General features: G+C 50.3%; 2 protein-coding genes across 8 annotated transcripts in view; one reads left to right on the top strand and one right to left on the bottom strand.

The window, feature by feature from the left end:
• Gluclalpha (glycine receptor alpha 1) overlaps positions 1-26,815 on the top strand; it is a 364,471-nt gene that overhangs the window by 175,549 nt on the left and 162,107 nt on the right. For all 7 annotated transcript variants that reach the window (XM_077706301.1, XM_077706300.1, XM_077706299.1 and 4 more), the window contains exon 4: positions 945-1,150. The gene's annotated coding sequence lies outside the window, so the exon portion shown is untranslated. The remainder of the gene's footprint in view (positions 1-944; positions 1,151-26,815) is intronic.
• Positions 1,014-24,991, bottom strand: LOC144179702 (uncharacterized). Its single transcript, XM_077708147.1, has 2 exons — positions 22,022-24,991; positions 1,014-1,169 (listed from the first exon to the last, which is right to left on the bottom strand). The coding sequence occupies exons 1-2, from the start codon at positions 24,989-24,991 to the stop codon at positions 1,014-1,016; spliced, it is 3,126 nt and encodes a 1,041-aa protein (XP_077564273.1).

The raw sequence follows: 26,815 nt of genomic DNA, 5'->3' as shown, positions 1-26,815 counted from the left end.
AATCGCAAGATCGCTGGGGCGTGGAATCACCTCAATTGGTCGAGCACCAGAGATGGAAAAGAAAGTCCCCGCGGCCGCTGATTAGTTGCTTGACACGTTTCTGCGAGTGGTTCGCGAAGATAAAGACTAGGCTACTATCAATCGTTTAGTTTCTAGTGCGCAAGCACCACTGAGCGTTGAACGCTCAGCTGCTTTACGCTCACTGTATGATATCTTGGCAGTTATGACTCGATTCCGAGAGTCAATGGAAAAGGCAAATGATGGCGATCAAGCGATAGCACTCGGTGAGTCTCCTAAGTCACACACGTGACTTTTAGTCCACACGTGATGTTATAGTTAACTAAAGAAAGTGTTAAGAGAGGGTTAAAAATATTAGTCGTGTGTGTGCACGTGGGTGAGTGTGTGTAGGGGGAGGGGGGTGGAGGCGTGTGTGTGTGTGTGTGTGTATGTGTGTGTGCGGGTGCGTGCATGCGTGCGTGTGGGAGTGGGAGTGTGCGAATGCGCGTGCGCGCTCGTGCGTGCGTGCGCGCATATGTAAACTAAGGACGATTTGCTAAAAGTAAACAATCACACTTTCTCTCAAACACACACTATAATGACCAAACAGTAATGCGCATTAGAATTCTACCCAATCACAGATCATCCGGTTGGTAAGCTTCTCCAATTCCTTCACTTGTACAGATTCAGGAAACGCAAAGGAACAAAAAAGACAAAACACAATTAAGTCAACTTTTCTTCAGTAAGCAACAATGCGGTTAACATTGCCTCGTTTACTAATCGGCTGCTTGCTTGCTGATAAAAACTTGTGTTCCTCACACCTGTATAATGATCACTCGGCACTCCAGCCGGCACAACAAATTTTTGGTAGAAGCGCGAACACGGCCGTCCCTCCTGATCTCGCTAGGCCTACAACCCCCGCACCCGCTTCCCTCTGTGGCTCGCAGGAGGGGCCACCCCTGTGCCGGCGACACCCGGGCCTACGTGAGACCGCCCGAGAAGTCCGGCGCCCTGACCTAGGCCGCCACTGAGCGAGCGAAGGCGCCGCGCTGGCCACTCCACGGGAAAGAGGCGAGCCCGGAGAAGAAGACGCCACCGCCGCACCAGGGCCGACCGGCCCCGACATCGAGCAGCACCACTATGAACTTCACTGGTACGTGCATGCCACCGCACTGCGCACGGCAAGCTGGCTTCTCCGCACAACAACAAAGTTCCGCTATTTTATATCTCGCGCTATATCCAGTATCTCGCTGAAATCGCTCTATCCGCTCTTAGGAGGAGGATGAACACTTATTAGAATGGAAGGCAGTAGGCTCATTTCAAGAGAGGGTTGGTGGCGTGGGAGGGGGGCTCCGTAGGGGTATGAACCAACGAAGTAGACATATCTGTGCGATGAGGGCAATTTTACCTTGCAGTAGAGCTAGTTACGTTTCATTGTTGCTATAGCAGTGAGAGGCGGTTATTCGGGGAAGGTGACCTTTTGGCAGGGCTGGAAAACTTCGACAGTTCGATGAACTTATGTGAAATTAAATTTGAAGATGTTGGCAACGCGAGCTGGTTACCTCCTCGAAAGAAAAAATGTTTTTTGTTACAAAAGTAAGAACAAAGATAAAAACTACTGAAAATCTGCGGATGAAGGGGTCGCTTTGTAACAGTACGAAAACGTTCGCCGAGTAATGGGGAATGAGGCTTGTAAAGAAAAAATGGCATTCGTTTCCGCCAGCGAAGGACACAGCAAATTTACCCTAAAGAATACATGAAGCGGTGTAGAAAACCACCGACAACATAACGTGCTTTGCGCATGACAACATTTCAAGTCTGTGGCTGGCCAGTCCTGACGGCGCCTTCCCCAATTTCATTCGTTTCTTTTTTAAGGCGGAGTTTAATCACCTTGCACTGAAGCAAAGAAAAAATCTTTTAGGCTAACAGGCAAAATATTTAAAAAATAGGGGTTTAATCAAATGCGTTTGTGCGAGCATAGCATTTCTCGATGACAAAAACTCAGTACGTCCCTTCGGCAATTAATAGGAGAGTTTTTAACTAAAATTAAATTCAAACAAACTTTTAAGGTTTACCAATATGAACAGGCAAATAAAAAGAAACCTGTATCTCATAGAACGTGCCTCAGGTAGGAGCACACGAAGTACGTTGCAAATATAACAAACACGAAACGACGCGAATGGGATTATGCTCAATAATAAGTTTCAGTTTGCGATGGAGTTACGTGTTCTTAAAATTACGCGGTCACTTCTAGTTTTTCACGCAGATATATAATTATTTCTCATTAGCACAGTTTTGTAATGCCATTCTCTCTAGTTTTACGCGATTGTTTGTAGCTTTCCGGAAATATTTTCTGCGCCATACCTGCCGGAATCTTTGTTTTATTTACTTTTAGCATATAAGGTCACCTCTAACTAAATTTGATACTGAGCAAAATTGCATTGATTGGTCTTGTTTGCCTTCCATTTTAAATTGTCGCAATAGATAGAATGCGGCCATTACTTTCAGGACGTGCGTTTGCATTAATGCGCTTACTGTTCCCTCGGCACGCGCTGTGCTGTTCCGATATAATGATTACAGTGCAAACGTTGCCCTTCGCGTTGGAGAGCGGGGGGAAAGTCAACACTCGGGAAAACGGGTGCGGATGGGGACATGCTTCTTTGGTGATTTTTCTTGCCTTGTACTAAACTCCCTGATTTGTCCAGACAAGAACAGAAGCAAAGAAAAGAGAAAAAATAAGCAAAAAAAAAACGAAGAAACCATTGCGTCGGTGTCGTTTCGCAGACACCGAGAGTGTTTATATGCCCGTGAACGACAGAACATAAAAACAACTGCGACTTCGAAAGCGGAGCGATCAATCTAGATTCTGGAAATATTGCACCATGACTTCATGCGGCCCCCGGAAAATCGTTGAGCGACTGTGTTTGCTTACGGCGATCTTTCTTTTTACCATGCCTTGCTCGCCGTGCTTCGCCAGAATGTTCTTTACCGCCATGGGGTTCAATATCTGCCACGATCAAGTATAATCGATTAACATGGCTCCTCTCTCAGGTTTTGTTTTTGCTCCCTGCGATATTTCGTCATGTGCTACAAATTGCAACATTTTTACCCTCGGAACCAACGTTCGTTTTGCTTTATTTTACAGTTATTTGTCTGTTATATCACGGTGGCCGGGTTGTCATGTTGTAACTAGAGAGCTGGTTGCTAAAATGGAGAGAGAAATCACGCATTTGATCATTCCTAACGTCATCATTCCAACCTTCAAATATTCCAATCTTTTTACCCCATAATGGTTACAACGACGGACGTGAATACCTTGGATGTACGAGTTGCCTGTTTCAGAAGCCCGCAAACGTGCGTTGCAAACTGCATAGTGTTCTCTCACTCCTTTGCTACGTCACAAGCCTACCTTTGGAATTCATAACGATGCCCCCATACATTTGTAGTTTAGTGTTTCCTCACGGACAATAAAGGTTTACCCCCCAAGCGGGCAAACCAGAAATATATTTTAGTTTTATCCCCTCAAACATTTCCTGCGACTCGTTAGCACTTGACAGAAATAAAAAAAAACTTACTTCACAGAAATAAGTAAGAGACACAAGTGGGATTGCACTAGGGGTCAAACATATCCTCAAAGCACAATGAAAACAAAAAAAAAAACCCTGACAAGTCCTTCCGACTGTCCACCAAAGGGCAAAAAAATACGATTGTCCTCCTGGAAAGTTCTCGCCGTTACTTCGCCTCCATCAGGACTTTCTTCTCGAAGTCTTTCAACAGGATCCCGTTATCGATACCACGAGCCTGGGGGGAAAAAACAAGCGAGAGATAAAGAAAAGCAGACAAGCCGCCGGAGAGCGGTGAGGAAACTGTCCGTCCCGACAGCGTCCTCCGTTGGCAGCTGGCGCACTGGACGTCCGTCGTACGGAGCGTATAGCAGCGCTGAGTCGTTAACGGGGTTCGCAGAGCCGGGCATCGATTCCGTGTCCCCTTATAAGGCATGGGGTGACGCAGAAAGGAAGATGTTTCTCCTGCCCACTTCAGGAAAAGGAAGGAGGGAGCAAAACGGCCGCCGGTGTCGCCTTCTTGGAGCCCAGGCGGTCGCCAAAAGGCCTGGCTGCATTCCGTCTCAGTAGTTGAATGCAGCACGTCGGTATATGGAGCTGTGGTCAGTGGAATTGACACGGCAGTACAGTTCAGCGCTCGTCCCGTTTTTCCTATTCTGTAGTCGCGTTCGAACTGCGCTGCGACGGCGAACCAGTACAGTCGTTTGCGATGTTTCTCTTCTGGACAGGAATCGAGTGCAGAAAGGCCGATGCGTCAAATCGGAGGCCAGTAACTTGATATGAATCATGAGTTGGTGTCCTCGCTTTTGCCTGCGATCGTTGCTACATACCTAACGCTGTTATTCCGCAATATTTAATGCACCAGGGAAACCCAGTATAAATCATCGGTATTAGAGTATCTGCCGCCTCGTTGGGAGGAACCGGGCTGTTCCACGTCGTCGTGCGCATAGCAGCGTGGCTGTACACAAAGCGATTAGCGCCTGCTTACCAAACAACCAATACACTTTCCCAATGGTAGTTTCAACCATGACTGAGTCGTTTTAGAGCAGATACTTTAACCTGCAGTTTATCTGCCTGCCACGACTTGATTTGCACGGAACAAGCTAGTTCATTTCCCCACATTTCGTCTAATGCGCTAAATAGTCGTCTTTAGAGAAAACAATTTCGCCGGTTGTAACATTATTTTAACTTGATTTGATTTCAGGTCCTGGAACATACTTTGCAGGGCAGTTCGTTCATTCTCTTATCAACATGTGCCGTAGCGTGGGCTGTGTATTATCAAGCTCCTGAAGATTTATTTAAGGCCACCATACTTTCAGTTACCTTGAGCAAATGGGATCCCCTTTTTCAGTTACGCTTGACTGTCAGGGACACGTTGCCGCGGTGTACCGCACTGCCACCAGAACTGAGCCAACAACTGTTCAGGGGCGGTATTCTCGTAACTGTCCCTTTTGAAAACGTCCCTTTTGCGTCCCTTTCATCGTGACGTACTTCCGGTTAAGAAGTGGACCTTTGATTCAAATACCGTAACTGTTCTTCCAAACGAATTTTAAAGAACTGAAACCGTATCAGAGTATCTTTTATGCGTTTATTGTTCCGCGAGCGAACCAACAATAAGGCGACGAAAAATCGTCTGCTCCAAATCGTCTGCTCCGAGTTGCCACGGCTCATAGCTCCGCCGTGCTTGCATGGCGTCACATCCGGGTGTTCGCTTTTACCAATCAGGGCTCGCTCAAAAGGGACACTTTTGAAAGGGACACAAAAGGGACAAAACACGGGAATACCGCCCCAGAACTTTTCAAAAGTGGAGTTCAGATCATCCCTCATATAGGCTGGGAAAGGGGAAACGGGAAGGAATCAAGGCTGCCTGGCACGTAAGGACTGTGATAACATCGGATGAATAACTGTTAGAAGAGGGTGTTTGCTTAACAATGCCATTTTTTAAAAAAGTAGCTGTCTGGGCTTGTTGGTATGGACGACCTAAATTGAGTAGCGCGAAGAATATGGCATGCCCCTGTATGCACCCTTGTCTTCATTGTTTAAGTAGTGCGGCTTGTATTACTCGCGTGCAATTTAAATAAGTAGCATTGAGTAAATACTACTATGAGTAGTATGTGGGCTAGCTCCCCAAATCATTTTAATCTAGTGGTTGGGTTAGAGATGAAAACGAATGAATAAAATCATGAGCCTCTCCGCTCTACGAAGGTGGATGACCAGCGAAGTTGTATAGCACGCCACACACAGGTGACGGAATTTTGGCGTTGGGTTTAGTAACACCACCGAAGATCGCGATGGAGAAGCGGACAGCAAGCGGCGATCTATGCAAGACAGGCAGACAGACAGACAGAAAGATTGATTTGATTGATTTGTGGGGTCTAACGCGCCGACGCAACGCAGGCGATGAGGCGCGTCGTAGTGGAGGGCTCCGGGTTAATTTTGATCACCTGGGGATCTTCAACGTGCGCCGAAATCTCAGACAGACAGACAGACAGACAGACAGACAGACAGACAGACAGACAGACAGACAGACAGACAGACAGACAGACAGACAGACAGACAGACAGACAGACAGACAGACAGACAGACAGACAGACAGACAGACAGACAGACAGACAGACAGACAGAGAACAACTTTATTTCGCCACAGCTGAGGCGATTAGGCCGGCGACGTCTTGTCCGTCGTCCGTCGGGCAGCGGGGCCCCTTTTGGGCAGGGGTCCCGTGCCGTCGGCCAAGCGGGCCAGGTCTTCTTGGAATTGGGGGTTTGGGTCACACAGGGCGGGCTCCCAGCGCTCCTCTCTGGTGATGGTAGGAGCATGGGGTGGGATCGGTGCCTGGATAGTGGGATGCTATCACGGGCCCATATGATGTGGGATAGCGATGGGTGAGGGTCAGAACAATATGGACATGCGTCTACGTAGGTGTCAGGAAAGATCGCAGGCATGATGGCAGAGGTGGGAAACGAGCGGGTCTGGCACTGGCGATAGATGACCGCCAAGGATCTGGATAGAGATGGGTGAGGAGGTGGAAAAATGGCACGCTCCAAGCGGTAGTGGGCGAGGATGTCCCCGTATGTGTGCAGCCCGTCCCGTAGAGTGAATATCTCACTATCGTTGGCGGCGCCATCGAGCCCTCGGAAGACCAAAGCTCGAGCAGCATTGTAGGCCGCTGAGTTTCCAGGTAGCGCGCTATAGAAAACTTTTTTAAGACGACGAACGTCGCTAAGCACATGGCGCAGAAAAATAAATGGCCACCATGCCACCAAAATGGAAAATTTCAATGAAGCACATGGTGCACAGTTTGTTGAACGTTGCTGGGTCTGCCTCACGATATCCTGTCTCTCGATAACGAACTTCCTCCGCCATGAGTCGGACGTCGTATGCACATTAAAGCAAGTTAGGCCGTGATCAGCCGCTCCTCAGCGTTATTCAGTTTTGGCAGATTGTCTGGGATGGGAGGGTAGAACACAAATGAAATGCGCTGTCAGATGCTGGATTTATTATTGTGATCCATCGTGGACGACTACCACCACTTCGGGAAGCCAAAGGAAACAAGTCACACACGTGATTGAAGCGCGGACGAAGAGAAGCCACACTCTGTTTTTATATATTACTTATAGCTTCACTGTAAAATGAAGAACATTTCACCGATTCTTAAAAACCCATATCGCTATCTTAAGCTGGAATGAATCCCACGTCAGCAAAAAAATATTTTCATAAAATACCACAACAAAGTGCAGCCAAAATTTACCATACTATTCTTGCAACAAAATTAATACTTAGAAACGGAATTTACGAGGGAAATTTGCATTGTTGAAATTTTTTTAGATGGGCTGAAGTTAGCTGTCAGTTGACTTTCTTAAAATTTGTTCGGGCGCGGGGAATCTTGATGGTGTTGCGGTATGAACAATCTCACTACTGCCCCCAATGGAGCATAGCGGCATAATTTCCCTGCGCATGCGGCTTTAATCCCGACCAGCTGATGTAGCTCAAAGACTTGGGCGTTCAGTGGCTAAGGTAGCGTGTTTGACTGAACGAATCAGCGGATGCTTTACAGGTTTACAACGTTGTTGTCAATGGCACCTCAGGCTGAATTTTTGTTGTCCGTCGCCGTCGTTGTTGATGTGGACAGGAAGAAATGCAAGCAAACTCCTCAATCCGTCGCTTCTAAAACGAATGAGGAGCGGGTGACAGAGGTTGTATTTACTCTTCTCAAGACGGGAGGAGTAATGACGTTAGTGTGGAGAGGGAGGGTCCGTTGAATGGGAGGCTTAGCGCAAAAAAGACAAGGACGGTGGCAAACGTGACAGGCGCCTGTCACGTTTGCCACCGTCCTCGTCTTTTTTTGCGCTAAGCCTCCCATTCAGTATGTACCAACTCGCCCAACAGCACGTTCTGTTAAAGGAGGATCCGTTACTGCCTTTTATGAGTGTGCCTTTGAATCGTCGCTAATTATGCGAACAAATGATGGTCAACTTCGCTGAGTGAGTGAGTGAGTGAGTGAGTGAGTGAGCGAGTGAGCGAGCGAGTCTTATTGATTAATGACAAGTGCATAGAGAGCTGCGAATAGACATTATGCCAGATTTTGCTTCAAAATGCCATCCCCAACACACGTAGCTTTCTGTAAAGGCAACTCTGGGCACTGCAGTCTGGGAACCGACCAGATGAAGACATTTTTAGAAGCCCACTTATTATTTGCACGCTGGATTGTGAAATCAGGACTTGTGTACAAAGCCCCACCTTGGTCAACTTTCGCCACAGTGCACATAATTTCTGGGACTGACTGCGCCTCGTTTCGAGGAACAGAAGAATCACACACACACGGGGAAGGGTTGGGGGAGGAGCGACAGAACGGAGGGCATCCTTCTTTCCTATCCATCCTTTCTCCCGTTCCCTAATGGCGCTGAAATTTAATAATCCCTTAGTGCTCGTTTCCGGCGCCACCGCTAGAACCTCCGAGACTGACATTCGTCACTGGGAGGAAATCGGAACGCAGCCGGAGATTAGGGACCCCGGCATGCCGCCAACGATGGACGACGGGAAGGAATCAGAGAAAAATCTAGGAAGAAACAAGTCGGACACAAAGAGACAAAACCAAATTTGAGCAAAACTCAAAGAAATGGCAAAGACATCGTTGCTACGAGTGTGAACTGTGAAAGCCGTGCGAGGCGATAAAGAAACTTTTCACCCGAGCGATGGCGGCAGAGTCATCTGTCTGCAACGCACATTTTGCCTTCTCTAGTTTCCTGGGAAAACACCTTATTTCTGAGTTGTTTTGTTGTTGTTGTGATCAAAAGGAGATCAAGGGAGTAAAACGATAGCTAGAGGCATGGATACACTCAACGCTTCCTCGATTTCTCCATCTCACAGGGATCAAGACAAAGCGACTGTTTTGCTGCACCAACGACACATAAAAACAACTGATTTGTGTGCTAGATTGCAATGCAAAATCCTAGAAAGAGTACTCATACTTACTTTCATGAAGCTATAACACGCTGCGGGTCGCCTTGTAAAAGATTTTAATCCTCTCTAGTATCTAAAAAAACCAAAAAAGTTTGTGCAAATTTCCGGTAGGCAATTAGGATACGTACGTGAAGCGTTTGCGACACAGAACAATCACAATAGCACATGCGGCTTTAATCAACTGCAACAGGCCCCGCCTCGTGTGGCCTGGAGATACCGTGACGCTTCCTTATTGGAGCATAATTCCAGTGATTTTTTCAACAGCGAAGCTGTTTAGCAGATCCTTTGGGTTTGGTGTCCGCAGTTAAAAATGCAAAGAAAATGCCTAGCGCTCGTGTGTACGTGCCTCACGGCGACCGCCCAACGTCCCCGGCACACGTTTGTCAAGCCAAGCGTACCCACTTACAGAGGTCGGCCAAAACTGGCCAGAAAAAAAAATAACTCCAGCGTTCGCTGTAATCACGACAACACTTCCTCGGAACGAGATAAATTCCAGACTTCGCCGTAATCGTTGCAGGACTTGCTCGGAACGAGAAAGACACGTCATAGCGGGAGCCCCTCCAAGGTGATGTCCCATGATTATAACTTAAAAAAAAATGAAGGAAGCTCCCCGTTCAGCAACAGTGATGGAGTAAAGGTCGTTTTGGCAGCGAATAAGAACCAAATCGGCTACAATCGTGGGCTTAAACCGTCGTGATGGTCGTGAAGCTTCGCTACTCTCAAGTCTTACGCGTTAGTGTGAGCTTCCTTTATTTTCTTTATTCGCGTTTCCCCCTTCGCTCTGGATGTCCGGGTGCACGAAGTTTGGATTCAAGGACGTACGGATCAGTTACCCGAGCCTTCTTGCAACGCGAGCCGACCCCGTCAGAGCGTATCAACGGTTCAGTTGGCTGGAAGATATCCTCACATGTCATTCATGTCGACACTCGGAAGAACAACCAAGTGAAAAAAGAGTGATATGGTTTCGTCCCTCTTATTCCTGTGTACATCTACCGCTTCTAATTCTCGATTGTCATTCATTCTTTAACAGCGGAGATCTTTAAGCTTGAGCTCTGGCCATTCCGAACGTTAACAGAAAACTTCGCTAGGCGAATTGGAGAGGTTGAAAGAGCTAGGCGAGGAAGTGTGAGTGAAAGGGGCGAGGAGGAAACGAGCTCATGAGCAGGTGTTAGGGAGTGCGTGCCTCAAGGAAAAAAAATGACCGGGCATCTGCTTCTTTCGTTGCAAATGTCGACAATAGACGATAGTCTTTGTCGACATTTGCCAAGTACACGCCCCCCTTTACTTTCCCGCTCACCTCTCATGCTGTTGCTTTTCCATCGCACTCCTCCCGAGGTGAAAACAATAAATATTTGCTCAAGTCGATTTAAAGTTAACGCGCCTCACTGCTACAGGCCGAGTTCCTCGATGCCAGCGCTGCAGTACGGTGGAGACGCGCGTGAATCGAGGCGTCCAACTTCAACGTTTATAGAACCACGTTTCCCTACTCCACGTGCGTTCCAAGCATACCGTGGAACCTATCTAGTGGAACCATTCGTTGCTGTTGCCGTGTGATTTCTCAAATGCCGTCAGGAGAGCGGGCAACAGCAGGCGACGGTTTTCTGCAGTAGATGTCGAAACCAAGCATCCATGAATTTTTAATAAAGGAACATTGAAAATATTACTTATATATTGATGTTCTGCCCTATGTTTGCGTAATTTCTGGTTCTTGTTCAACAATGTTTACCAGTGTAAACATTGACACCGGACTTAGCCTTTTGGATTTCGCTTTGGGTATATAAGACTATTGCGCATACTTTGTTTCACTTTGGCCGGGTGGCTGAATCACAGCCGTCCACAGGCTTAGCTGAAGCATCAGACTCAACTTTAGCGCAAAATATCTCAAAATTTCTGCACGAATACTGTTCAAACTAATGTGGAGGACTTAAGCGCCCCTTTCAAATGCAGAGGAATGCAGCAGTTGTGAATAAATTACCTTAGGCCAAGGCAGGAGGGGACGATAAGTGGGTAAAGCATTGCTCCAGCTAAGACGGTACACGACTGTACAATCGTTCAGCTTGTTGATTCCCGTTAGTTGTCAAGTAAGTTCCATGGAGTTTATAGGAGCTCTGATGCACTAATTTGCTTGTTATTTCCTTTCCTGAATGCTTCATCCTCTCATGTGCAACGTGACACCTGTTCGGGGAGGGTGTGGTACTCAGTGATTCTTTTCAGCTTTTCGTAAGCGTCTTTAGTGAATGTATAATCACACGAATGCATTATTTCCGAGCGACGCACGCGCCAGATTCTAGAAAATATCTGTCCGTACATGCGTACGAACGTTGCCATTGTACCACTAGCATAACCCTCCGAAAAAAAAAGGGGGAGGGGGGCGAATCAAGAGGTGTTCGAAACACCAAAGCATGGTGTCGCATCATGATAATCCGTCATAGCGTATGGCTCAATATCATGCCAAAACGGATGGCACAAAATAATGGACTTACTCCATGGAAATGGACTCCATGAAGATGCGTACCTCCAAACTGCACGCGGATGCATTTTAGTTTGGGCTCGTGTGTCCCATCAAGGTTCTGACGAAAAAAACGCGGGGACTGGAACGAAAAAGGTACCGCGAACCGCTACAGTGATCGCCTTTGTCAGCTTTCCTTTTATAATCGTGTTCGTGCTATTTTTTGCCATATTAGCAAGTAGAAAGTTCAAGCCTCAGTTGAATCTTATTGATCACACATTTTGCCTCAAACCGAGTTGAGACTTTGGTTTAACAGTACCATTTCCGTTTTACGGTTGTAAGCCGAGCATGGCGACCATGGCTCATTTCGCCCTAATAGCTCACCTACTTAAGCTTAGCTAAAACCGACGCTCAAGCAACTCTCGTTGAAGTTTCGGGATGCTTTCTCTGCCCATTATCCTTAAAATCCTCCGCATTCTGCGCCCTGGGCTTTCCACAGCAGCCTTCGGACACCGACAACCGGTTTTAGGCAGGGCAGCCGCTTAATTAGACCGGCTTGACTTGACTTGACTACGGCCATAAGCCGCAGCACTTGGAAACACGCGCGTGTTTCCGCACACTGATTCCGTGGAAGCAACCCAGGAGGAGACAGTACTAGAATTAATGGTGTCGGGCACATCCTAACATCTATTTCGCCCTGGCATTCCTGAAAATGACTGCGCAGTTCACTGGGCGGTAACATCATGTAAAAGGCACTGAAAGAGCTAACTTTCTTGGTACTGCTAGAAATGAAGGCTTAGCACAGTGACGATAAAGACGGTTATTAGGCGGTGTGGGAGGGTTCTGCTGTGTCAGCAAACATATGTTTGCTCAGTTGGGACTATTCTAATGTATAAGCCTAAAGGCGACACCCCCTCTCCCCCCCCCCCCCTCCATCTTGTGCTTCGAGCGAAATTTTAAGCACATTTACTTAGTGTACATTGAAGGGGGGGGGGGAGGGGGGTAGAGGAGACCTACGTTTCACGAAAGGGCTGAACTGCAATGAAAAAATGACATTTTGAGCTACATTTTTACTTCGGAAACCACGTTTTCTGCGCGTACGCTCTGCGAACGCACACAAAAAAACAAGAGCTATTACACCACGCATCATGACACTCCAATGGGCAAAGCGCAGCACAGCTACGCTGCGTCTTGACAGCAAAGTGAAGCGTTGAACTGCAAGTTCAGGGACTAAAAGCAGCCAGTTTTATAAATGTTCAAAGCAGGGGAGCTTGAAAGGTTGGTACACATACAGATGGTAATAAAGATAATGTGAGGAAGGAAATTTATCTGGTTTTTCCACCCTCCCAGATCGCAGTTTCTGGGCCGAAAGTTCTCACGGGAACTGCGGTTTGTTGAAGAGGGAAAGCATGACTTCTCATTGAGGTTTAGTATAAGATTAATCGCAATGCAAGAGAACAAATAGTATCGACATTTCGTGCTTTGCTTTCCGAATCCATGCAGCTGCCTGTGGAGGTGCACCACTGAGGGGACCACCTTGGGCATTTTAACATGCTCTGAAAGGTTGAGTACAGGGAAATGTTTGTATACAACACCTATCAGAAAAGCGCCCTCCACGGCCAGGCCCGCATGTTAAGCCTCACGGCAAGGCCCACCAGATCGTGGCAGTACAACCACTGGGAATACGATAAAGACTGCACGAGCTGCCGAAGAATGTACATAACCATAAATAAGGTGCAATCGAGCTCGTTAATATGAATATGTCAGAAGCAACAATAATGTAAGATGCCGTTTTAGGGCGATTTAGGTGAGCCGTAAAGAAACATTAAGCGGGGGGTGGGGTGTAAATCCCATGCTTGCCTTCAGCGCTCTCTCAATTTTTAATGTACGGACTCTGCTAGTAGCATTCCCTCGTTTCTCGTTTTTAACGTTTCTTGTTTGTCTTCTTCCTGCCGTAGCCCTAATGCCAAACATTCACCACTCATCACTGCAGTCCCCCCCACCCCACCCCTTCCCACACATCTGACGCAGCAAACCTTGTCCCTAGCAGGGCTGACCTCATTAGTTCCGATCAAAGAGCCCCCTCCCCCCTCTCCCTTTATCTCTCTGTCTCTATTTCTATTTATCCCTCTATCTCGCTCCCTCTCCCTCTCCCTCATTCTCATCTATCTATCTATCTATCTATATATATATATATATATATATATATATCTATCTATCTATATATCAATCAATCTATTAATCTATCAATCAATCAATCAATCAATCAATCAATCAATCAATCAATCTATCTATCTATCTATCTATCTATCTATCTATCTATCTATCTATCTATCTATCTATCTATCTATCTATCTATCTATCTATCTATCTATCTATCTATCTATCTATATATATATATATCTATCAATCAAAAGCAATCAATCTATCTATCTATCTATCTATCTATCTATCTATCTATCTATCTATCTATCTATCTATCTATCTATCTATCTATCTATCTATCTATCTATCTATCTATCTATCTATCTGTCTGTCTGTCTGTCTGTCTGTCTGTCTGTCTGTCTGTCTGTCTGTCTGTCTGTCTGTCTGTCTGTCTGTCTGTCTGTCTGTCTGTCTGTCTATCTATCTATCTATCTATCTCTCTCTCTCTCTCTCTCTCTCTCTCTCTCTCTCTCTCTCTCTCTCTCTCTCTCTCTCTCTCTCTCTCTCTCTCTCTCTCTCTCTCTCTCTCTCTCTCTCTCTCTCTCTCTCTCTCTCTCTCTCCTTGATTGAAACGAGAGCACGGGGCTCATCAAAATTGGCAATAGTAGTCAAGCTGCTCTCGGCGCCCCTGAATCGGAATGATGGCGGCAGATTAGAATAGCAGGATCCGCTTCTCCGCGTGCTCCGCTAACCACGTAGAACGCGGCCCATATAATTAGTGGCGCTGTACGACTACAGCCTCGTGCGTTGCTCCCGCAGGAGAGTTGCTCCGCTTCGAATGAACCGCTCTCAATTTGGCAAATGCAACAAGACATCGATCGACCACGCTGCTCGCTTCGGGGAAGCAAAAGCACTCGCTTGAGCGTCGGCCGGGGAGATTGCTCTTCCGCCCCCGCCAAACAAAAGCTCCGGTACGAGAATTACACCAAAAGAAGCGCGGGGTGTGTTGTAGAGCCCGCTTTCTGCCATGGAGCTCGCCTTCCTTTTGAAACGTCACTGGGCTGCGCCGGTTGCCATTCTTTGTTCGTAGGATCGCTTTGTGGCAGGGCTTACGCGAGTGAATATGTTTGCGTTTGTTCCGTCTGTCACTGTCAGAGCGTCGGCAAGTTCTGATTGCAGCTTTTTATTTTGGACACGGGTACTTTGGATATGGAGCCAAGGGCATGAACCCGAAGTTTACTTAAGTGCAGGATATCATGAAGCTTGTTATTAAAGAGCTGCTGTGAAAGAAAAGCGAAATTGGAAGTTCATAACACGGCGAGAATGTGTACCAGGTTTCTATGGGCACGCTACTAGGAACCAGTCGCAATCGTAGTGATCGTGTTGTATTTTCAAGCGATAATGGCAAATGACAACGGTAACCGGGGATACCTGAGAATCATCTACGCTCGGACGTGTGTTTACTATGAGGTCATTACGATCTGCTTAGCTTGTGTGAATTGCCCAATATATAAATATAAGCACACTCCACCAGGCACTTTGCTGATTTGTCGCTATAGTTCCAGAGGCGGACGGCCAGGTTCTTGTTGACGGTCTGCGTTGTTGTACCGCAGCTGCCGTTGTTCTTGAGTGTTGACTCCGGTCGTGCGGTGAGGTGGAAGAGTCAATATTGTAACTTTTTTAAACCACTATTCGATTAAGAGCATGGCGAAACACAGCAAAAAGAGTTGCAAGAAAGAATCTAACATGACATCTCACTCCGATAAGACAACAGCACCTGCTGGCCACAATCAACGCACTCAGTCCTTCGTTAAGCAAAATATCTCATCCGTCAACGCCAAGCATGTGCCAATAATCGACGAGTTCAAGTAGACACAGACATAACTTACAGCCCTGCCAGACCCCACCTAAAGCTGCTACAATATGTGTGTCTTCCGCGTGCTCTACGAAAGCTAAACATTTATAGCACCTGTTGGAGATAACGGTAGTGCTAGTGCCATTGACTGTTTTTGTTCAGGCCCAATCGACTGTTCTAAGCAGGACTCACCTGTTAACATTGCTATAGAACTTGCTACTTCGTCACCCACAGGATTAAAAACCATCGTGAACCAATGCGAAAAGTTCTGCCGATATATGAAAATGCTCCAGACGGCCTACTTTGCTTATTTTGCAAATGTGGTACTTATGCGCTGAAATAAACAAATAAAACTCTGCCTTGATAGACAGCTAGCGCCACGTAGTGAAAACAAGATAAACGAAACTGTGTTTCTTGTTTACTATTTATTCGAGTAAAGAAGTGACATATGTCTCAAAGAAGCAAACTAGGCCGTTAGGAACATTTTCATGTATCTGTTAAAAAAATTGTATTGCTACACGATGCTTTTTATTAAGCCCGTGGTTCATGAATGAAGCCCGTGGTTCGTCCCATAGGAATGTGTTCAGGTGAGTCTCCCGTAAGGCGGTGGCTCAGTGGCTAAGGCGTTGCGCTGCTGAGCACGAGGTCGCAGGTTCGATTCCCGGCCGCGGCGGCCGCTTTTCTGATGGAGGTGAAAAGCAAAAACACCCGTGTGTACGAGATTTCGGCGCACGTTAAAGATTCCCAGGTGGTCAAAATTAATCCGGAGCCCTCCACTACGGCGCGCCTCATCGCCTGCGTTGCGTCGGCGCGTTAAACCCTACAATCAATCAAGTCTCCCGTAAGACTTGCATGCATGCAATATTTTATTTTAAATCGCGCGCTTCAGACCGGCGAGCGCGTCGTCACAGCCGGCGTCACCCATTCATGTAAGAGGGATGCTAAAAAGGCAAACTGCACTTTCTGCACATTTTCCTTGTGTAAACAAATAAAGAGACGATCAATACCCTATTTTCAGCAGCGTGCGCTGATATGGTTCGATGAAACGATTTCTTACTACACTGCACCTCGGTGTCATGGCACCGGACGTCGGGTTCCTGACTACGCGATCACACCTGCCGGGTTGCAACGCCCTCCACTCGTGTTTGCGCCTCAACTTGAGTCGATGCCGGCAGTGGTTGCGAAAACTACTCGTGAACCACCCAGGCGGAGGGAATTGCCATTCCTTCCCACACATTTCGCTTGGCGCAGCAAGACAAAGCAAATATAAAACTTTTGCCCCCCCCCCCTCTCTCTCTCTCACTCTCCTCGTGGAGTGCGAGCTGACCAGCTGAAGGCTGAGTCAGGAACACCTGATCGCACGGGCCAGAGTAGTGGAGACAGATCGCGGTTGCTGGACTGAGAAAATGCCACCCGCCTTTCTTTTAACTCGTTAATTTTTCTCGGCTCAAATACGTTTTCACACTCACTCAGTCAGCCACGCGATCACTCACTCACACAGTAACCTACACATTTAAACTGTCACGCACTCAGTCACTCACACTGTCACGTGCTCAGTTACCTACTCACCCACTCAGTCACCCACTCACTCAGTCATCCGCTTCCTCACTCAGACACTCAATCACTCTTTCAGTCGCTCACTCACCCGCTCCCTCACTCAGTCACCAATTCACTCACTCACTCACTCAGTCACCCACTCGCTCACTCACTCACCAATTCATTCACTCAGTCGCTCTCTCACTCCCCCACTAATCCCCTCACTCACGCAATCACTCACCTACTCCCCACTCACTAACTCCCCCACCAACCGACCCACTCTCTCACCTACTCAGTCACTCACTTAGTCGCCCACTCAATCACCACCTACCTGCCCATCCAATGACTCACCCACTCCCTCGCCCACTCACTCACTCACCAACCCACTGAGTCACTCAGTCACCCACTCACTCACTGACCCACTCACTCCTCCAGTCACCCACTCGCCCACTCACTCACCCACTCACTCTCTCACTCACTCAGCCCCTCAATCACCCACTCGCCCACTCACTCAGCGCTCACTCACTCACTCACCCACCCACTGACGAACTCACGCGCTCACTCACACACTCACTCTGTCACCCACTCACTCACTCTCTCACTCACCCACTCAGTCGCCCACTCCCTCATTCACTTACTCACCCACTCGTTCTCGCGCGTCTTCGTTCTCGCTCGTCCTAGTCCCTAGATTGAACCTCTATCACAAAAATGTCTTTGTCGCAAAAGGCAATTTGGGACGGACAAAAAGATAGCGAGGAAGTTATCATTAAGGGGTGTAACTTCAATCAAACGTTTTTTTTATCCTTCCAAACTTACACTTCTCTTTCGTGAGCCTGCAGGGTCACTAACTAGCGTAGAACACGCTAAAATAAATATAACACGCTGAAATAAAACCGGCAAACTTCCTGCCTAAAGCGCCGCAGCAATACCGGAACTGTCACGACCGCATGGTTGAAGAGCTACAGATCCAACTCAGCCAACCAGTATCTTTTAAGGTGGATGAAAACTCTTACCCCCGGAGGTCATTTTTTTTATTTGTACATTTCGTCTTCGTGCTAATTCCGCCATCATTTTCGACAATCGGATCCCCTGCCCGTGCTGTCACATCACTCGCACGATGCCAAACATATCTGCTTACAACGTGTTCCGCGTATCACACGCTCACCCGCCGTCCGCTACAATTCATCGCAAGCAGCGTATACGCACACACGTGTCGACTGCGCATTCAAAAACCCCGCGCTCTGTACACGCGCCAGTACACGCGCGCCGCTGTGACACGCGCAACGGCTCACTTTATCCGCCCGTAGCGCGAGCCGGGCGAGCTATTGAGCGCGGTCTGACAAATCGCGGTGGCGTCATTACAGAAGCGGGTGACGACTATGATTCCTCGTGGGAAGAAGCGTCGCGCCGTTGAGACACCCCCTTCCTCTCCCTCCCGAGCGCTCTTGCCGTTCCGAGCGGCGCGCAGCTGATGGAATCGTCCTTGCCGGAGGGTATTAGTTATGGGTATCGACGGGCCGTTACCATGGTGACCGGATGAAAAAGGGCGCAGGGGCCTCACTCCGACGCCTCCACCTCTTAGCCACGCTCGCTTCCTTTTCCTCGCCTCCAGAATGCACTCGCCCGCTCTGGTTGTGTTTATCTCCCACGGCCCTTTCGTTGGCTGCGCAGCTTTGCTCGCGGCAACCTGGTTTAGAGTTCGTCGAAGACGCAAGGTGTGCGCGCTTTCGTCTCTAGCCTCTTCCCCACCGGGTAGCAACTGAGCGATGGATTATCTCGCTGAAAGGAGAAGAGGCGCTTCTCTACGTGATTTCCTTCCATCAACCTGACGCTTTAAAACAGCAGACGATACGTGCAGCTTATGGTCGCGTAATTTGCGCTCAGATATGGATGTAACATCAGCCATTTCTATTTATCCTCCACCAGCACTGGCTGGTCAAGAAACCGCTATTTCGATGCATTGACTACTCCTTCAACGCGTTCTATATTTTGTTGTATATACCTGGTTGACGCCAAAGTGCAATTGTAAGTGACATCACTTCTTGAAGTCCCGTGGTAAAAAGTAACGTCGCAGTAAATGTCAAGTTTCGATGTTCTCCTTGATGTTGTTGAAGATGATGATGATGATGATCTGCTTTGGTGCCTGATGGTGACGGCACTTGATGACACGACGACGATGGTTGATGGAGGGTTTTTCAAAAACTGTATATTTACACAGAAGATATATACAGCATACTGACAAACTGAAGATAGAGTTAACAAAGTAAGAAATAAAATGGGGTTCTAGGTCAGCTAAGTCTTTGTGCACGCGGCACCCCCGTCAGCGACGGACCCTGACCTTAAAACTACCCAAGTGGTGAGATCCTCCCTAGCCTGACCTGGCTAGCCCGGCAATACGCCGGCCGTGCATAGCACATTAAACCTTGAGGATTCGACCTCGAGACCTCCTGTCTCGTGGTTTTAATGGGTTACTTAGGCCCCACCCCCGATGCACAGGCCAATCAGCATCCCTTGGCGATCTGATTGGGCGGGTTACCACATCCGGGTTTAAACCGCGGTGGGCAACGCCCCCCGTAACCCTGAGACATCGGTCACCCTCTCTCACAACAGGAAGAAGGAAAATATCAAAAGCAAACCAAACACAGCAAACACTAAAAAAACCCGCGAAAACAGGTGCAAGCGCCAAGGACACGATTCCACGAACGTGGTCTGCATGCCTGTTCCCACGCATCTCGTCCGAGACAGGACAGCTATTCAAGCCAGCTGAAACCCATAAACATCCGCCTTGACGACCCGGCGCGTCCCAAGATTCTCCGGCGTTGACAGGCGATGCCCCGTTAATTGGACCGTGGGCCAGAAACAGCGCGTAGGGACAAAAGGACGCGGCGGCCGGCTCAGGCGTCGCCTCTGCCGCGCCCATCCCGGGCCGCAACGCGCGCTCCCTCGCCCGCCTCCGCTCCGAGCGCGCACTGGCCAACAAAAGGAAAGCTATCGCCGTAAATCGGCCGCTGTCTAACCCCAGTTGACAGCTCCACGCTCCCCGTCTCCAGCCGCTCGACGGACCAAATGATTTTACAACCCGCTAATGGAAACTGCGGTGGGGCCCGAGCCAGCGGCCGCCATGCCCTCGGGGTTCCATTTGAGTCGCCAGGCTACCAATGTTTTTCCACGGCTACACCACGCACTTCGGCCAAAACGACGCGACAGCGCAGCTGCGACCCCAGACAATGTGTCCTTCCGCGAACGGCATGACCCAGAGACCGCTTGCTCTTAACGAGCTGGCTGCCATAAAGTCATTCATTCCCACTTCTCGGAACCGCCGCTTCCCACGCGTTCGACTTTGCAGCGTCGCTGGCGCCTGGAACCCTTACACGCCCGTCACAAGATTCACGTAGGGGCCCACTGGTCACTACGGGAATAACACCAACTATTTACAAGACAGGCGAGAAAAGCGGCAATGCAAAACCACACGTAACCCCTCCGCACAAGGAAACTCCCAAAATCCTTAGAGTTCCACAAGGAAGGAAATGTCTCCAGCTCAGCACATTGTTCGTAACTCGACTTCGAGTCCACTGCGCCCCGCTGATCACTGGCACGCACGCACACACCACTTCCACCGTTGCCTCTATCAGCAACGTGGTCGGTCACTGTTGCAACCCTGAGTCCTCCCTCCCCGTCACCCAGTCACGAGCACTGCCGTCCGAATCCCAACATGCGTTCGGAACCCGTGACAACGCGTCAGCATTGTCATGAGCGCTTCCCTTTCTGTGCTGTACAACGACATTGTACCTTTGTAGGGCTAGCGCCCAGCGCGTTAACTTGGCGCCGTGAGGCGTAGTCAGGGTGAGGAACGAGAGCGGGTTATGGTCGGACACCACCGTCACCTGAGCGCCGAAGAGCCAAAGATCGAACTTCTTCAACCCCCATATAACCCCGAATGCTTCCCGTTCGATTGTCGACCATCTGGTCTGCGTGGGAGAGAACTTATGGCTGGCGAACGCTATTGGGCGCTCAGAGCCATCTGCAGCACGCTGCGACAGGCAAGCGCCCACTGCAAACGCGGAGGCGTCAGTGTAAAGCCAAAACGGCTTGTTTTGGTCTGGCGTTGCAAGCGTCACTGCCTCAGAAAGCGCTGCTTTGAGCCGTTTGAACGCGCTTTCCGCTTCGGCGGACCACGGTATCTTGTTAGAAACCCTCTTTCCCGTCAGTTCTGTCAACGGCCTCGCCACCTCGGCGTAGTTCGGAACGTAGCCACGGTAATAGCCGCATAGCCCCAGCACACTACGTAGTTCTTTTTTAGTAGTTGGTGCTTGCAAGCCCTGTATGGCCGCTAACTTTTCTGGGTCTGGCGCATGCGTCCCTGATCCTACCACGTGCCCTAAGTAGCGTATAGAACCACATGCGATTTGACACTTCTCAAGCTTAACCTGAAGGTTTACCCGCTCTAAGGCCGTGAAGACCGCACGTAAATGCTGCAGGTGTTCCTCGAGCGTCTCGCTGAATACCGCGATATCGTCCAAATAGGCGCAGGCGTACTCGGAATGCGGCAGCAAGAGCTCATTCATTGCTCGCTGAAAAGTCTGAGCGGCATTTTTGAGACCGAAAGGCATAACCCTCCACGCGAATTGCCCTCTGGGACACACAAACGCGGTTAGGAGCTGAGCCGATTGCGCCAACGGCACCTGCCAGTATCCCCTCCGGAGATCGAGTAGAGTTATGAAACGTGCCTTGCCTACTCTCATTATCAGCTCCTGCTGCAGGGCCATGGGATACGCGTCCGCTACAGTGCCGGCGTTCAACCTACGGTAGTCCACGCATATCCTCAATGAGCCGTCCTTCTTAGCAACACATACAATTGGATGTGCATGTGGGCTCTCACAAGGGAAAATCAAGTCTCCCTCAAGGAGCTCATCGACCTGCCTGCTCACCTCCCCTTGTAATGCGGCGGGTACGCGGTAGGGCCGACACGATTTTGGGGTGAACCCTTCCTCTAACAGAATGGAGTGTTCCCTCACCTTGGCCATTCCTGGTTTGTCCTTAAACAAGCCCTCGTGCTCTGCGAACACTGCTCGAATGTCAGCTCTGGCTCTTTCCTCCAGATGAGCTGTCATGCTTTCTGGGAGGACCATGCCACTGGAACGCTCATCTGTCAGCCGAGGCGCATAGTCGACCTCACCAAAAGCCCCGTCCTCGTCAAACATAACACCCACTGTGCTCACTCTGCTTTGGTAGGGCCGCAATTTGCTGGCATGCACAAGCTTTCTCCCTCCTTCTGGCATTTCCACGAAGTATGAGTGCTCCCGATGCCCTCCGACGACCGTGCCGGGTCCTTTCCATTTAGGAAACATTTTCCCGGGGCGCTGATCGTCGAACACCAAAACTGCTTCGCCCGCTTGAAAGCTCTTGTACGCGGCCCGTTTATTGAATTGGCTCGCGTAGGCGTTTTGCTGCTTCCTGCTCATTAGCTCGGCCGCCTCGGCGGCGCGATCTAGCCTCGCCATCATGTCTCTCATGTACGCCGATGGGGACGGCCCTAGAGCCGCCGGCACGGTGCCCTCTCCTTCCCACATGCGCCTTGCCACGGAGAGCGGGCCGCTTGGCGTTCTCCCGTAAAGCATCTGAAAGGGTGCAACCCCCGTCGTATCGTGCGGGACCTCCCGATAAGCCCACAACAGGAACGGGACGAACTTGTCCCAGTCCCTCCCTTCTTTTTGTATAGTGTGGGCCAACATGTTCTTAAAAGTGCGGTTCCACCTTTCGACGGCTCCGTTACTTTCGGGGTGTCCCGGCGTCGAGAACCTAGGGGAGCAGCCCAGTTTTCCCAGAAACTCCTTCGTGAGCTCCGCGGTGAAGTTAGTTCCGCAGTCAGATGCGATAACCTCGGGTATGCCCGTCCTGGTGAACACGCTCAACAGGGCGTCGCAAGTCGCCCTGGCACTCAAGGAGCGCATGCACACCACTTCCGGCCACCGTGTGCACAGGTCGACAATGCACAACGCGTACCTGTGGCCCCTAGCCGACGGCGGCTCAAGTGGGCCTATCACGTCGACATTGACCTGCTCGAAAGGGTATTTCGGCCGCACCAGTGGCTCTATAGGTACACTGTCGGAGTGTCGGAGGTCTGCTCTTGTCTGGCACCCGTGGCAGCTGCTGCAGTAGCGCCTAATCTCGTCTTCCATGCCTGGCCAAAAAAAGTTGTATTTTATCCTGGCCTTTGTTTTACGGAAGCCCAGGTGACCCCCCCAGTTAGACTCGTGAGCCACCTGGAGCACTTCCTTTCGCCTACCCTCGGGAAGGACGAGCTGCCTCACCGGCTGCCCCAGTAGCTTGTCTTTGTGGTAAAGGAGCCCTTCGCGGATGATCATTCCTCCCTTTCCTGTTCTGCCGTTTTTCCACGCGCTTTGCAAAGTCTCGTCGCTTTGTTGCGCCCTCCGGAATTCGGCGGACGCACTACTTTCGCCCGCCTCTTCCAGGCCCGATTGTTCTCCTCCGGCATTATCCTCCCTGCTCTGACTGCAGCCACCCTTCGCGCCTATCTGGGAAACCGCAACCCGGAGCCCTTCGATTCCTTCTCGCGCCTCTCCGGCCTCGCGCCCCGCCAGCTCGATCTCCGCGCGCGCGGTCGCTTCCTCCTCGCCCACCGTTACGAGCCCTTTCATGTCGCACTCATTTGTGAGCGACTCCCACGCTTCTCGGGAAAGCAAGCAATCTGTTCGTGAAACGAGCTTGTCAGTTAGCGCGCAGAGCACTGGCACTGTCTCTCTTATCTCGGCGAACACGCCCGTCTCGCGCGCAATGTTTAGGGGCACCACCGCCAACTTGGCGTTCACTTTCTCCCCAAAGGCGGAAACTAGGCCAATGGTGCCATGCGGCTTAACTAACTCCGCGGGAACGGCACTCTCGCGGAGGACCGTGATTTCTGCCCCCGTGTCGAGGATCGCGCCGATCTGGCTGTTCAAACATTTCAGAGTGACTGGCTGCAGCTCACTGTGCGCGCCCTTGACCCCCTCTGTCGCCACCCGCGCCGACAAGCTGTTGTTGGTGTTGCTCGGAGCCTGGCTTGGCTGCTTTTTTGTACCGTGCGGGCACTTTGCCTTTTGGTGACCGAGAGCCCCGCACGCGAAACATCCCCTTGGCGCCCGCTTATCACCGAACTGTTTCGCGGCACCCTGCTTCGGCGGTTCTTTAGCTCCCTTCTCTTGCCGCACATAGGGGAACTGGGCATCCTTTGCTTCTGCTTTCTTGGATGCGCTGCCTTTCCCCTCCGCTTCCTCAAATGTTTGCAAACGGGCCGACAAAGCGGAAGCTTTCTCCCATTTGTTCCCTTCCTGCAACGTCACGTAGCGCAGTGCGCCTTCCGAGAGGTTATTTTTGAGCTGATCTGCTACTAGTAGCTCCACCAGCTCATCGAACGTCTTCACCCCTCTCGCGTCCAGGTAGAAATTGAGGTAGCTCTGAATACGCGTGGCAAACGGTCGCCACCCTTCGTTTGCCCTTTTCCTCGTCGTGAGGAACCGCCTGAGATACTCTCCTGCTGAAAGCTTAAGCTCTTCGAGCACAGTTTTCTTGAGCGTCTCGTAAGCTTTGTGTTCCGATGGTGTGAGGCGCGTCGACAAAAACTGCACTTTTTCCGCTATTAGCGGAAAGACAATTTGGCCCCACAATTCCCGTGGTACCGCATACGCCTCCAGTGTGTTCTCGACGGACTCAAACCACACGGGCACTTCTGCCTCTGTGGGAAATTTCGGTAGCGCTCCCGCCAGCAGCTTCGAAAAGTGACGGAGCTCCGCGTGTGCGTCACGGCTAGGCGGCGTACCTGAATTCTCTCCCGCGCCTGTTCCGGAATTTCCTTTTGCTCTTGTCACCTCGAGCTCAAGCTCGAGAGCTTTACAACGCTGGGACACCAGCCTTAGCTCGAGCTGCATCTTTGACATCTCAGGGTCAGATGAACCTCCCCCCTGCTCTCGATCCTCGTCCCCGCTCATCGTTGCAAGCCTACACTTGTCCGGGTTTAAATGCCCGAAACGCGTGTTCATGAAACACCAAGACTCAATGCGGACAGCAGTGCTCGCCCCTGGGTGACAGAAAAAGGGGACTCACCTTCGGATGTGTAGTCGCCCGTCGCTTCTCCGTCTTTCTCCCGGTGGCTTCTTTCGCTGCTGCTCGTCGCTGCACTGTCCGTGCCCAGTCTTCGGTGTCAGCGGTCGCTCTTGCGATGCGCCGCTACCCCAGCAGTCTCTCCGATGACGTGTCAGCGGTTCCGTCGATGATGCTGGTCCCGGCGAGCTGTCGCTCGCTCGCCGTCCCGCTGTCTGCCCGGGCTCCCGGAAGACGAGGTCTTCCCCACGTTGCAGATGCGGCTCTTACTTGTTCTTCAGTCAGTAGTCGCCCTCCTTGTTGTCGTGTGTCGCAGATCCTTGCCGACTGCGCCAGTAAATGTCAAGTTTCGATGTTCTCCTTGATGTTGTTGAAGATGATGATGATGATGATCTGCTTTGGTGCCTGATGGTGACGGCACTTGATGACACGACGACGATGGTTGATGGAGGGTTTTTCAAAAACTGTATATTTACACAGAAGATATATACAGCATACTGACAAACTGAAGATAGAGTTAACAAAGTAAGAAATAAAATGGGGTTCTAGGTCAGCTAAGTCTTTGTGCACGCGGCACCCCCGTCAGCGACGGACCCTGACCTTAAAACTACCCAAGTGGTGAGATCCTCCCTAGCCTGACCTGGCTAGCCCGGCAATACGCCGGCCGTGCATAGCACATTAAACCTTGAGGATTCGACCTCGAGACCTCCTGTCTCGTGGTTTTAATGGGTTACTTAGGCCCCACCCCCGATGCACAGGCCAATCAGCATCCCTTGGCGATCTGATTGGGCGGGTTACCACATCCGGGTTTAAACCGCGGTGGGCAACGCCCCCCGTAACCCTGAGACATCGGTCACCCTCTCTCACAACAGGAAGAAGGAAAATATCAAAAGCAAACCAAACACAGCAAACACTAAAAAAACCCGCGAAAACAGGTGCAAGCGCCAAGGACACGATTCCACGAACGTGGTCTGCATGCCTGTTCCCACGCATCTCGTCCGAGACAGGACAGCTATTCAAGCCAGCTGAAACCCATAAACATCCGCCTTGACGACCCGGCGCGTCCCAAGATTCTCCGGCGTTGACAGGCGATGCCCCGTTAATTGGACCGTGGGCCAGAAACAGCGCGTAGGGACAAAAGGACGCGGCGGCCGGCTCAGGCGTCGCCTCTGCCGCGCCCATCCCGGGCCGCAACGCGCGCTCCCTCGCCCGCCTCCGCTCCGAGCGCGCACTGGCCAACAAAAGGAAAGCTATCGCCGTAAATCGGCCGCTGTCTAACCCCAGTTGACAGCTCCACGCTCCCCGTCTCCAGCCGCTCGACGGACCAAATGATTTTACAACCCGCTAATGGAAACTGCGGTGGGGCCCGAGCCAGCGGCCGCCATGCCCTCGGGGTTCCATTTGAGTCGCCAGGCTACCAATGTTTTTCCACGGCTACACCACGCACTTCGGCCAAAACGACGCGACAGCGCAGCTGCGACCCCAGACAATGTGTCCTTCCGCGAACGGCATGACCCAGAGACCGCTTGCTCTTAACGAGCTGGCTGCCATAAAGTCATTCATTCCCACTTCTCGGAACCGCCGCTTCCCACGCGTTCGACTTTGCAGCGTCGCTGGCGCCTGGAACCCTTACAGTCGCCGTAAGTGGCGACACGAGACGTCAGTGGAGCGAAGTGAAGCATCGCAGGGGCTCAACCAGAGGGCCATGTGAC

Source organism: Haemaphysalis longicornis, unplaced genomic scaffold, assembly GCF_048455015.1.
Source record: "Haemaphysalis longicornis isolate Haplotype H1 unplaced genomic scaffold, Haemaphysalis longicornis Haplotype H1 scaffold_4, whole genome shotgun sequence".
In the NCBI taxonomy this organism is placed as follows: domain Eukaryota; kingdom Metazoa; phylum Arthropoda; class Arachnida; order Ixodida; family Ixodidae; genus Haemaphysalis; species Haemaphysalis longicornis.
Note: the sequence above shows the minus strand (reverse complement) of the source record. Positions and strands in the feature narration are given on the sequence as shown.